The following is a 12,504-nucleotide window of genomic DNA, read 5'->3' as shown; positions in this document are numbered from 1 at the left end:
TCATCCAAAAAGAGATGAGTATCTGGACTTGGGCGGGGTTACACGGGAGCAGAAACCAATTTGTTCTCTCTCATCTCCCTCCCTTTGCCTTGCCCCAAACAAAGTGAGAAAGAGATTTCTCAATCCTTTCCTGAAGGGGAATACTCTTGCAAGTTGCTAGTTTGACTTCAGAGGGGGTGAAAGTCCTTCTGTTTAAAACGATCCTTTCTCCATCCCCTTGTTCTTGTCCTTTACATGCTAGCGGGGCTGAGGCTGGGGGGCTGCTCCCGTCCACGGGGCAGATAGAAGTCAGCTGGAGGCGAGTGCCCATTCTGCTCTGGTACCTGATTGTTCTGATTTTAGATGAGGACTGATTATCTTTGCTCATAAGGATACCCATGCTAATGTGAGACAGAAATGAGAATAATAACATCAAGAGTGGAAATCTATGTAGGGTATGTATTAGGGATTTAAGTGGGAGGAGTTGGATGATTTAATTACCTAACTGTGTACTAACGGATTCTGTCTCAGGATATGTTTCATCCTTGCTTTGTTTTCCTTGCTTCTGTTTGTGGCTGTTGCTAAAGAGCACGGTCAGGAAAGGAACAAAAAGGTACCTTTTTGTTTTCATTAATGCCCAGAAATTAACGGGGGTTTTACTTGTTAGTGCCCACAATGTGGGCGGCACAGTGTTGGTGAGCTGCATGGGTGAAAACTTTGGGTTTTGGTCTGCTCTTACATGGCATCAGATGTATAAGAACAAGAATGCTAAATACCACTTTCCCTTTTCCAACTAAGCCTTGTTTAATTTCTTGGTAAGAATAATGGTTATAAATATTAGGCATTTGAATCTTGACTACTGAAATATAGAGTTTAGAAGAATCAAATTAAAGTCATTGTGATTTGACTGCATTACCCTTAATCAAAAAGTGCCAATTAATTTCACTTAGAATTTGACTCTTCATTTCCTTTCTAAAGTATTTTCCCTTTTCTTAAAAAATAAGTAATCGTTACTATTGCTGTCAAATAGAAATTGGCTGAGATGGGAGTGTAATGCAAGGCAGCAGGCATTATTCTTGTAAATTTTTCTTGCATAGGTGCCTTTTGTCCTAAGCATGGCAAATCCTGGTTATCTCTTGAACAAGTTGCCTGAAAGAATGACTATTTCTTGAAGTGTGTTCAAATGCTTTTATATTCCAACTATCATTATGGATTACAAGTATGTTAACTTATTTTAGTAGGAAGCTTTTTAATGCTGTGTTTTTACGTAGAGATCTTGTAAGTGCAATGTTGTAGTATTACAGAATCATAGGAAGTGGAAGAGACCTCTGGAGATCATCCAGTCCAACCCCGCGGCTAAAGCAGGTTCCCTACAGCAGGTCACGCAGGAAGGCATCCAAGTGAGACTAGAAGATCTCTAGAGAACACTCCACAACCTCACTGTGCAGCTTGTTCCAGTGCTCTGTTGCCCTCAAAGCAGAGAAGTTCTTTCTCGTATTTGTATGAATCTTCCCATGTTGCAGCTTTTGCCTGCTGATCCTTGTCCTGTCGCTGCACACCACTGAGAAGAGCCTGGTCTCATCCATTTGGCTCCCGTACTTTGGGTATTTATAAACAGTGATGAGATCCCCTCTCAGCCTTTGCTCCTCCACGCTGAACAGCCCCAGGTCTCTAAGCCTTTCCTTATAAGGGAGATGCTCCTGGCCCCTCATCATCTTTGTAGCCCTCCACTGGACTCTCTCAAGAAATTTCCTGTCTTTCTTGAACTGAGGAGCCCAAAACTGGACACAGTACTCCAGATGTGGCCTCACCAGGGCAGGGTAGATAGGGAAGATCACCTCCCTCGACCTGCTGGCCACGCTCTTTTTAGTACACCCCAGGAAACCATTGGCCTTCTTGGCTGCAAGGGCACAGTTCTGGCTCATGGCCAACCTGTTGTCCACCAGAACACTCAGGTCCTTCTTGTCAGAGCTCCTTAGTAATAATTAAACAAACTCACCTGGTGTGATAGGTGGACTGAGCACCAAGGTCAGCCTGGTCTTTGCACCGTCATTGCATGGATACATTAGGAATCCGCTTTTGTGTTTTAGCAGTTCTGTTTTCTCACCCACTAGTTTTGTGCAGCTCTGCCAGCGAGCCGGAGCTCTAGTGCTGAACTGGCTTTGTACAGGTATGAGTGACTCTATTACATAAAGACTGCTGAGAAGGGTGCTCAATGTAAAGCAGTCTAAGTTGCTAACAACAGTTCTTGCTTACAATGAATCTCTTTTTAGAACCAAATGGCTTTCTTCTCTCTGTTCTATAATCGTATTTACAGAAAAATGGAGAGCAGCGGCCAAGACTAGCAATCATGTGATAACACAGCAGCTTTTATTTGCTACATCTGGAAACTTACCTTGCAAGTGCAGTGCTTTTATCTGTGCTCAGGTGTTGAGCTATTGCTCTGCCTGTTCTGCTCAGAATCTGTTCCCATTTCTGCTCTCTGCAGTCACACCATCCCTGTTTGACTTGGCACTGCATTGGGACAGCCTTGTGAAACTTTAAGGAGAGAGGGTTTGTTTTGTTTTGTCTTTAAGCTCATCTTGAGCAATGTATTACCATATGGCTCAGCTGCCTTATTTGATATGCTGGTCTTTTCGGATTTTCCAGATTAATAGTACATTTTTAAAAAGAAATTTAAGAAAGATGAAAAAAAAGTTCATATTACGTGAGATTCCTTTCTCTTGTGCTTCTTAAACTGTGTTTCTGAGTTTAAAAGCATTGTAAGTATTGCCATTGCTTAGAGGTGGAAAATAGTACTGAAGTCAAAACAGGCTAATTAATTTCCTTAAAAAAAAAAAAATGAAGACTGACAATGAATGCCTTGTTACACATGGCAGCATGCTCCTTTAAATTAACGCACATGTTAGTCAGCGCCACACAATGATTGCCTTAACTGGTTTTGAAGCTCCATACCCCTGAGTTTTACTTGGAGGTGGTACACCTCCATATCTACATCAGCCGTGCTCATTGTATTCAAACCCAAGAAACTCAGGTTCCCTTAGTACTGGAGATGGAGGGAAGGTAATTTAATAACACACAGGAGAAAAAAAAAAAAGGTGCATGTCGTTGTGTGAATGGGCTGTGTCTTGAAAGCTGCAGCCCCACTGGAGGCGCTGAGCTGAGGCAGTGCAATGACATTCCCTGTCAGGCCTGGCTTACCCGGGTGTTTCTTTATTCAGCCGGGAGCTTGGGTTTGTCCAAATGGGAAGAGAGTTTAATCCTTTTTGCAGATTTTTGTTTTTGCTTGAGAAAAACGCAGAAGATTGCTTAATTCTATGCATTATAAAAGAGAGAAGGGACATAACACGTTTTTTTAGAAGTAGTTTTGTTTTAGGGGAGGAGGGAGGGAGGTTTCTTTTACGTGAAAACACCATTTTTACATTGCAGATTTTTACTCTCCTGAGGCATAACAGTCGATACAGGTGTACCACAAAGGACTTTCACACGGGTCTCTGCCCTGAAAGATTTTGTCTCCAGCACAGCTTCTGGTGGGAGCCCCATATATGCCAGTGCTTAAAATCAGTCTGTCATACAGCTGGTGGATGTGAAAGGGTAGGGGAGCGTGAGACATGTGAGACGTACGAGGCAGTGGGACAGCTGCCCAGAGAAGCTGTGGGTGCCCCATCCCTGCAGGCGCGCAAGGCTGGCTTGGATGGGGCCCTGGGCAGCCTGAGCTGGTGGGAGAGAGCCCTGTCCATGGCAGGGGGTTGGAACTGGGTGGGCTTCAAGGTTCCTTCCAACCCTAACCATGCTATGGTTCTATGGCTCACTTAGCCCAAATCCCAGGGGTACGGCAGCAGACGCTGGCTCTCCCTGTGGCCCTGCAGTCCTGTCAGCAGTAGCTTTCTCTGCCCTGTCAAACATGAAGAGACACAGCCCCTGCGTTTTGTTGCTGGTCCCAGGGAGGTCAGACGCACTAGGGACTCCCAAAGCTGCCTCAGGGTAAGCAAGAAGAGGGTGAGAATCTGCATGCCTTCACAGAGCAGCCAGGGCTGCAAGCCCTCGCTGTCCATGTGCTGAGATAACCAGGAGGAGTGTGCCAGAAGCACTGCTGGTTTTCACGCCAGGCTTTTTCATCACCTCTAAAGGAGCATTTGTTGCAGTATCTTGCGAGTTCTGGATGTGACTGTTGTAAGCCTGTAATGCCCTCCTTCCCCAGTGGTTTTGGTGGTTGAGTGCTTTTGTTTTTGCCAAAGATGAAAGCTCTGCATCACGGACAGGTACTGCCAAGTGAGCTGGAAGAGAGCTGCAAATCCTGACACTGGAGGACCGCTGTGCATCGGCATTCCCTCACTCCACCAGAGCCAGTTGTCACATTTAGCAGATCTCTTAAAGTAAACACTCACTTTGTAAATGACTGTGGTTCTCTATTTAATGGAATGCCAGCACTATCCTGGCAATAATTATAAAGGTAGGATGCAAGTGAATTGACAGGGGAGATAAAACAGATTAAGCCTCCAGTGCATAATATTTATGCCTCAGCCTTCTGGGTACCATGATAACACAGGCAGTGGTACATATACTTCACACTTGTTTCTTTCACCACTCAGAGACTATGAGTCCAATTGTTCTGTGAGTGACTTGGTTATCTCTTCATTTTCAGGGAATAAAAAAGGTCTGTGGAAGTTTACGTAGTGATAAAAAGAACAACAATGGGAGTTTGTTAGGGACAGGACAGGGAGGGGGTTGTTTCAGGATTTTGTCAGAAGTCATTTCTAATTGCAGGATGTTTTTTTAATGAGTAGGCACATGTCCTTTTCCTCGATGGGAGGGCACAGACAGCATGGGGAGATGTGAAAAACTCCTAGTGAGAATAACGTTCTCAGCAACAGTCTGCTTCGCATTCACTGCTGATGGCTCCTGCAAAACTTGCGTTGTGGTTACAAGCTGGAGCTGTAACCATAGGGAACCATTTTGAGTGAAACTGTGTGTCATTTGTTAGATTCAGAGTGGATATAATCTGTCATAGTGCAGAGCTCAAACACCAGGTACTGAAAAGGCGATTACATTGTTGACATGTTGTCCAAATGTTGCTGTGTACTCCTTACCACCTGTAGCATAACTGCATTTCCAGCACCTTTGATTGTCTCATGCAAGTCTGCTGTACGTAAGAAACTTATGATTGACTGAATTTGGGAATAAAACTGAAATAAAACAAATCGGAGCCCCAAGCTGTGGATTGGAAAAGATGTTGCTTCTGCGTTTTTCAGAAGGCACACTGGCTGTGAAGGAGGTATATGATCGTCAGATTGTCAGAAGTGTTGAGCCTGTTTCAGGTCTTCCTGCTGACCTTTTCCCCTCCAAGGAGCAGACTTTTTTCTTTTAAAGAAAGTATATTTCTCATAACAGCTTTGAGAAGAATCAGTGGAAGTTTATGGAAAAGCAGTGCAGTATAAACATTTGGAGAAAAATTCATACACAGGTGTTTGAGTGGTGGGCAGTAGCATGTCTTAAGCTGTAGTTAAAAAGGTGTTATCTATACATTTGCAGCTGTGTGCTCTGTAAGTCTGATTTAACCTTTCCTTGCCACTGAGGTTTTCTAATTTTTAAAAAATTATTATCTTAATAGCACCTTTTAGTAAAAATTCAGAAAAATAGTATAAAGCCATTGAAATACTTGGACAATGGGAAGATTGTCAGAAGGCTACAGTCTCAGCTTCTACTACGTGTCAGCCCACGTGTGACATTCATTTGCTATATTCTTTGAACTTCTGGTGAACTTAACCACCAGAAACTGGTAGAAGGTGGCTGTGATTGAAATGGCCTTTCTGTGGTGATAGATTTTTGACATGCCATGACTTGGTTCTGTATTTAGCAGGTTCTTAGTATCATGGGGCGAGAGGAAGGAGGCTGGCCTAATGTGAGAAGAATGCTAGTCCTTATGCTTGCAGCAGTCAGTAAGTCATTTTTATTTTATTCTTTTCCTTTCCAGGTGTGACATCTGTTGTATTACCTTTCGTACTCATCGGGGCTTACTGCGCCATAATGCAGTTATCCATAAGCAGCTTCCCAGAGATCCCACTGGAAAGCCTTTCATTCAGAACAACCCTTCAATTCCAGCAGGCTTCCACGACTTGGGATTCACAGACTTCTCCTGTAGGAAGTTCCCCCGCATTTCTCAGGTACGCTTTCTTCTTAGGGGCTTAAGGTACCCTCTGATACAGTGTGTATTTTCTGAATGTATTGGAAGATTTGATCTAACAGAGACAAGGCATAGGATATTTTGTGGAAGCCACGTTACTACCATCTACATAGGATTCAGACACTTCCTTTTCCTTTTTTTCCTTCTCCTACTCCCTTGGCCTTTTTTTTTTCCCCCTCAGTATTCCAGTGGATAACTATTGGTGTGAAGATCTATAAAATTATCTTAAACAAAAATGTCGACAGTGTTAGATCCATGCCCCTCCCTCCCAGCCTTCCTCAAACAATTCCATATCTAATGCTACCTGGGTAGCATTTAAATATTCAAGTATAGTATTTGGATTACGATCGTTTTCAGGTATAAAATCTATTTGTGAGTTTAATATTTTTCTTGGAAGAATAAATGTAATCAGATTCCCTAATCAAAAGTCTGACTGGTTTTGCCTCCGCATTTCATTAATTTGATTTTGAGGGATGTTATTTTTGGTTGGTTTTTTTTTGTTGTTTACCCTTCTTGGATGCTCTTTTTTTTTTTCCGTTGTAGTTTCTTTGTAGTAAAAGAGCTGAAGGAGGTAGTCTTACTGCCCAGCTTACTGAAGTTAGCTGAGTAGTCCCCTGAGGCACCTGTCCTGTCAGTGAACAGAGAGAGGCTTCTGGATGGGCAGATCAGGGTGGAAAAGTATTTTAGAGCCTGAATAACCCTCTGAAGAAATTTGCTTCTATAGAAGGGGACTTCTGGAGAATCAGCCCCTAATCTAGATACACCTCTTAGGTGGCTGAAGGGTTTCTCTAAACTCCAGAAGAAGAGAGAGTGAAGATGGTTTAGTTTTGCAGTAATATGTGATTGCTTTGCCTACTCTAAATGTTTTGGCATGTCTTGCAGGTCTGGTGTGAAACGAATTTGCGAAGGTGCATCAGCGAATTCCATCGGTTTATTTGTGAGACATGTAACAAGGCATTCCCCATGCTTTCGGCACTCAAACTGCACACAGAAACTCACGTGATGGATCAGGGAAGAGACAAGCACAAGCTACAGTCCACATCCCTACCCAGTGAGAACCCAGACCAGAAAGCCTTCATGGCATCCTTGGGCCTACAGTACACCAAAGACATCAAACCTGTCAAGCAGGAGGACGATACACAAGACGAGGTCCAAGAAATGCGGCTCAGAGCACTGAAGAGTAACCTACCTCAGGAACCCGGCAGCACTGGCCTGCTCAGCCTCTCTCCTCTGGAAGCTGCCACTATGGGAGGGTCATTTTCGGTCCTCCCACCTACAAAGGAGAACATAAAGCTCCTCTCGCTGCAGCCTTTCCAGAAGGGTTTTATCATCCAGCCTGACAGCAGTATTGTGGTAAAACCCATCTCCAATGAATCTGCGATTGAGTTGGCAGACATTCAGCAGATCTTGAAGATGGCTTCTTCCGCTCCTCCTCAAATCAGTCTTCCTCCGCTTTCTAAGGCACCTTCTGTCCCTGTGCAGTCTATTTTCAAGCATATGCCACCACTGAAGCCAAAGCCTTTGGTAACGCCCCGAACAGTTGTCGCAACTTCTACGCCTCCTCCTCTCATCAGTGCCCAGCAAGCCTCCCCCGGCTGCATTAGCCCAAGCCTCCCACCACCTCCTCTGAGGCTGATCAAGAACTCAGTGGAGACCTCCTCCAACACTCACTTCTCCCAGCCAGGAGCCAAATCAAGTCCTTCCTCACAGTTGCTCCTCCAACCCAAAGTAGAGCCTTTAACTCAGCACGAGATGAAGACACAACTGGAGCAGGACAGCATTATTGAAGCTCTCCTGCCTCTGAATATGGAAGCCAAGATCAAGCAAGAGGTGACAGAAGGGGACCTCAAAGCCATCATTGCAGGGGCAGCAAACAAGAAAGCCCCAACAATGAGGAAAGTCTTGTACCCTTGCCGTTTCTGTGACCAGGTGTTCGCCTTCTCTGGTGTCCTGAGAGCTCATATCCGTTCTCACTTGGGTATTTCCCCATACCAGTGCAACATCTGTGACTACATTGCAGCTGACAAGGCAGCGCTGATCCGGCACCTGCGGACACACAGCGGGGAGAGGCCTTACATTTGTAAAATCTGCCACTACCCATTCACAGTTAAAGCCAACTGCGAGAGGCACCTGCGAAAGAAGCACCTCAAAGTGACCAGGAAAGATATAGAGAAGAACATTGAGTATGTCACCAGCAATGCCGCAGAGATGGTGGATGCCTTCTGTTCCCCAGACACTGTGTGCAAGCTGTGTGGAGAGGATCTGAAGCATTATCGGGCCCTCCGCATCCACATGAGGACACACAGTGGCTGCCAGAAGAAGAAGCCATTTGAGTGCAAGGAGTGTGGCACAGCCTTTTCAGCCAAGAGGAACTGCATTCACCATATCCTCAAGCAGCATTTGCATGTGCAGGAAAGAGAGATTGAGAATTACATCCTGGTGGTGGACTGCAGCGCCCAGGAGAGCCACACGGATGCTCCTTTATTGGAGGACAGCACTTACATGGACTGCAAGCCCATCGCGCCTTTCCTGGAGCCACAAAATGGCTTCTTGCTTGGGGCATCGTCTCATGTTCCCATCAAACTTGAACCTACGGGCAACTTCCCGATGGATTTTGATGAGCCATTGGATTTCTCTCAGAAGAGCAAAAACCTGAGTGCTGTGCAAGTGAAGCAGGAGAACCTGTTTGTCTCTTCTCCCCTGTCCTTCTACGACTGTTCCATGGAGCCTATTGACCTGTCCATCCCCAAAGTCCTGAAGAGGGATAATGATATCCCTGGCGAGGCCAGGAATCAAGAGCTGGCTTCTTCTGTGATCATTGATAATGCTTATAACTGTCAGCAGTGTCCTCTGGCCTTTGGTGCCAATGGGAACTCAGAGAAAAACAGGGCTGTCAGACATCCCCAGCCACTGAAGGGTTCGTTGCATTTGACTGTCCCAGTCATTTCCCCAGCTCTCCTTGGCAATTCTGCCTTGCTGAGACCCTTGAGGCCTAAACCACCACAACCTCTCTTGCCAAAGCCTCCAGTAACTAAAGAGCTGCCACCCCTGGCTTCCATTGCACAGATCATTTCATCTGTGTCTTCTGCCCCAGCTTTGCTGAAAACAGAGGCTGCAGATGCCAGTCCCAAGGCAGCAAGCAGCTCCACTGGGTGCGACAAATCAGGGAATGCCAAAGCAAAAATGACAATCGTGACCGCCATTCAGAGAGACTCCAGCCTTCCCGGTGACCTGACTCAGGCCTGTGATCCTGAGCCGTCTCCCATTGCTGACACTGGGTTGACTAAGAAAAGAGGTAGAAAAAAAGGAACAAAAAATAAGCCTAAACTGAGCAGTGGTGTGGATCTGGAGTCAAGCGGGGAGTTTGCCAGCATAGAGAAGATGCTGGCTACCACAGACACTAATAAATTTAGCCCGTTTCTACAGTCCACTGACAATTTCAAGGAAGAAAGCGGCCAAAATGGAACAAGTGAGGATGAGAAGGAAACTGCTGAAGATAAGCTGCTGAGAGGAAAGAGGAACACTTACTCAGACTGCCCGCAAAAAATCTCCTGTCCTTACTGTCCTCGAGTCTTTTCGTGGGCGAGTTCCCTACAGCGGCACATGCTCACTCACACAGGTAAGAGCTCCTTGTCCTTCAGGTGGATTGTAGTGCCTGAGGATTTTACTTACTGAAGGGTCTCCCCATGGAGGAGTCTTCCTTTCTTGTCTTCCCTCTCATGTCCAAATCATATTCTCTTTTATTTTATGCAAAGCCTCAGCTGTTGCTGTGGCATTGTGGTGGTGTTAAATTTTTTAGTAATGGAGTAATCTCTATGGCTTTGAGTATCAAGGGGGCAAATTAAGCTGCTAAAACCCATTTGACTTCAGTGGCGTAACTCAGCATACATGGAAAAAGAATTTGGTTTCAGGTTTTCTATTATTACTGTCTCATCTTGACAGTGAACATGTGTTGAATATTTCATTGTGCCTTACATGGTTTGTTTGGATGCTTCCAGGGGCTGTTTGTCAACTTCAGTAATGATAAAAATATGTCATAACAATGAGAGCAAATAAGTGTAAAACTGTGTCAGTGAAGGAAAATAATGTAGCATTTAGCACTTTTTTTTGTGATGGCTTTTATTTGACAGAAAGAAGGAGGATGCGAGAAATAGCATCCTGAACATTGCGTCGTAGTAGTTTCCCTCTAGGAAACGTTTCTTCTTAGTGACAACTAAAGGTGGGCTTATGCTCTGAGGCATGGAACCTGTAATACCGTGCTTCTGTGCAAGTAACCTCAAACCTGGGGGAAACCAAAGGAGGAACCGGGGAGCGAGATTTACTCTAAGTTAGGGGTTCTTTTTCATTCTTCATTGTGAAGGAAAGACATCATTGAATGCTATGTCAATTTGAAGTTAACTCCTTTTTCCACTCACTCTGTAACAATTAGGTTTTACCGTGCTTGGAGATGGAAAGGAAGAAACTCTACTTCCTTTGCCCTCTTTTAAGTCAGTGACAGTTATTAATATTATTCTTTTCATTATGCAGTCTCAACTTCTGATGTAAAAAGTTAGGAATACTTGCAGGAAATTTTTGGAATTGAGTACAGCCACATAAGAGATAAGATAGCTGCTTTTTTTTTTTTTTTTCTTTAAGAATGAAGGGTTCATGAGCCAAAGGATCCATTTCAGTATTAAAGGGGGGAACCCTGAAGAGGTAAAGAGTTAGCTAAGAGGTTTAAAGGGAATCTGAGTTGCAGGGCAGTCCCTCTGCAGTTTGCTTTGGGTGACATGAGGACGTAACACGAAGGTATCCATGCAACAGTGAGGCTATTGTTTTCTGGCCTGCACAGACCAAATTTCTATCATCTTATTAAGCATACAGTTTGCTTTTGGCGGTGAAGGAGAGCTCTTTATTCGTATCAATTGTTTTCTAACACCCTGCCCTCCAAAAATAATATATAGTTACTGAGGAACTTTTCATGAGACAGAAAACAATAAAGAACAGCTTTGCCCAGACTGAGGGGGTTGACCTGCTTATTGATGGCGGACTTCCAAGGTAGCAGCACTGCTATAAAGCCTTAATGAAGACAGGAAAATGCACTTCTGGTAAAACCTGTCTCCCCTACCATTGCTGGGCTTGGGAGGGGATGCCGTCCTTTTGAAAGCCTGCACTGCAGTTCCTGTGGGGAAAGCAAACAACTGCAGCAGGAGCTAGGTTGTGTTGTCAGTGCAGGTCCAGGACTTTGGCGATGCCACAGCAGTGGCACTAATCAGATTCAATCTGGTGCACTCTGACACTGCTCATACTGAGAGCACTTTTGTTGACGGAGACTTGGTGCTGGAGAATCACACTTCATCAGGTTTTGGCCTTGGGTCATCTCCTTTCAGGTGACACTGGTTCTCCGTTTCTGAACTGAGAGTCCACAGCAGCTCCTCTCTGACAGCAGTGTGGGTGAGGCTTACAGGAGGGGAAAGGGAGAGGTAAGATGGGAAGGCAGAGGAGGTTTAGGCCAGGAAGGTGATTCCAAAGCAAGTGCTGAGATGCACCGGGATGTGCTACGATGCACTGGGATGGAGTGAGCCCTTTGTTTTTGTGTTGCCTCTCAGGTGCTGGTGGCACGGGCAGAATTTGGCAGCTGTATGATGCAGCAGTTTGCTGGGTTTGTGTCCTGCATGGGTTTCTGATGAAGACAGCTACAGTGCTGTAGTGCAATGCACTTCTGTCCCCACCTATCGCACAGGCAGTGACTTGTTAGTTAGCTCTGCTTTTTAGAAGGTGTCAAGGAAAGGTTTTGATTCCTGATCTTACTGTTAAGAGAAAGAGGGAACTTCACTGGCTGAACTTGGTGGCTGCTCCCTGACTCAGTGAGAGAAGAGACTAAGATAAGTTGATGTGAATGAGAGAGGTGTTGTGCTCCCAAAATGTGTATGTTGGGTATTTGGTCTGTAGTGAATCAGGGAATGGCTTGGGTTGGAAAAGACCTCAAAGATCATCTAGTTCCAACACCACTGCTGCAAGCAGGGTTGCCAGCCACTAAATCAGACACTGGATCAGGCTGCCCAGGGAAGATTTCATAGAATCACGGCAGTGAGGCTGACCATGCTCCTAGATCACTGTAGTACATTGCTATCAGAAGAGTAGTGCAGTCACTTGAGCAAAGTGGTGCAGCTAGCTCTTTTCCATCCACTTGTAGTATGGAAATTGCTCATGGGAAAATGTGTTTAAGTGGTCTGAGCTAATGAGTGAGCATGACTGAGGAAAAGGTACTTCATTTGGGACATTTAAGTAGTGTAGATACTACCAGTTTTAAACCTCTGTCCATTTACAGTCGTGAAAAGATTTTTGCAAGCATGTATTTC

At 45.0% G+C, this 12,504-nt stretch overlaps 1 protein-coding gene across 3 annotated transcripts in view; it reads left to right on the top strand.

Annotated features, from left to right (window-relative positions):
* RREB1 (ras responsive element binding protein 1) overlaps positions 1–12,504 on the top strand; it is a 96,312-nt gene that overhangs the window by 63,406 nt on the left and 20,402 nt on the right. For all 3 annotated transcript variants that reach the window (XM_021387046.1, XM_021387048.1, XM_021387047.1), the window contains 2 exons: positions 5,954–6,143; positions 7,046–9,782. In XM_021387046.1, coding sequence (XP_021242721.1) covers positions 5,954–6,143; positions 7,046–9,782 — 2,927 coding nt within the window. The remainder of the gene's footprint in view (positions 1–5,953; positions 6,144–7,045; positions 9,783–12,504) is intronic.

The sequence above is a fragment of the Numida meleagris genome, chromosome 2 (genome assembly GCF_002078875.1).
Source record: "Numida meleagris isolate 19003 breed g44 Domestic line chromosome 2, NumMel1.0, whole genome shotgun sequence".
In the NCBI taxonomy this organism is placed as follows: Eukaryota; Metazoa; Chordata; class Aves; order Galliformes; family Numididae; genus Numida; species Numida meleagris.
Note: the sequence above shows the minus strand (reverse complement) of the source record. Positions and strands in the feature narration are given on the sequence as shown.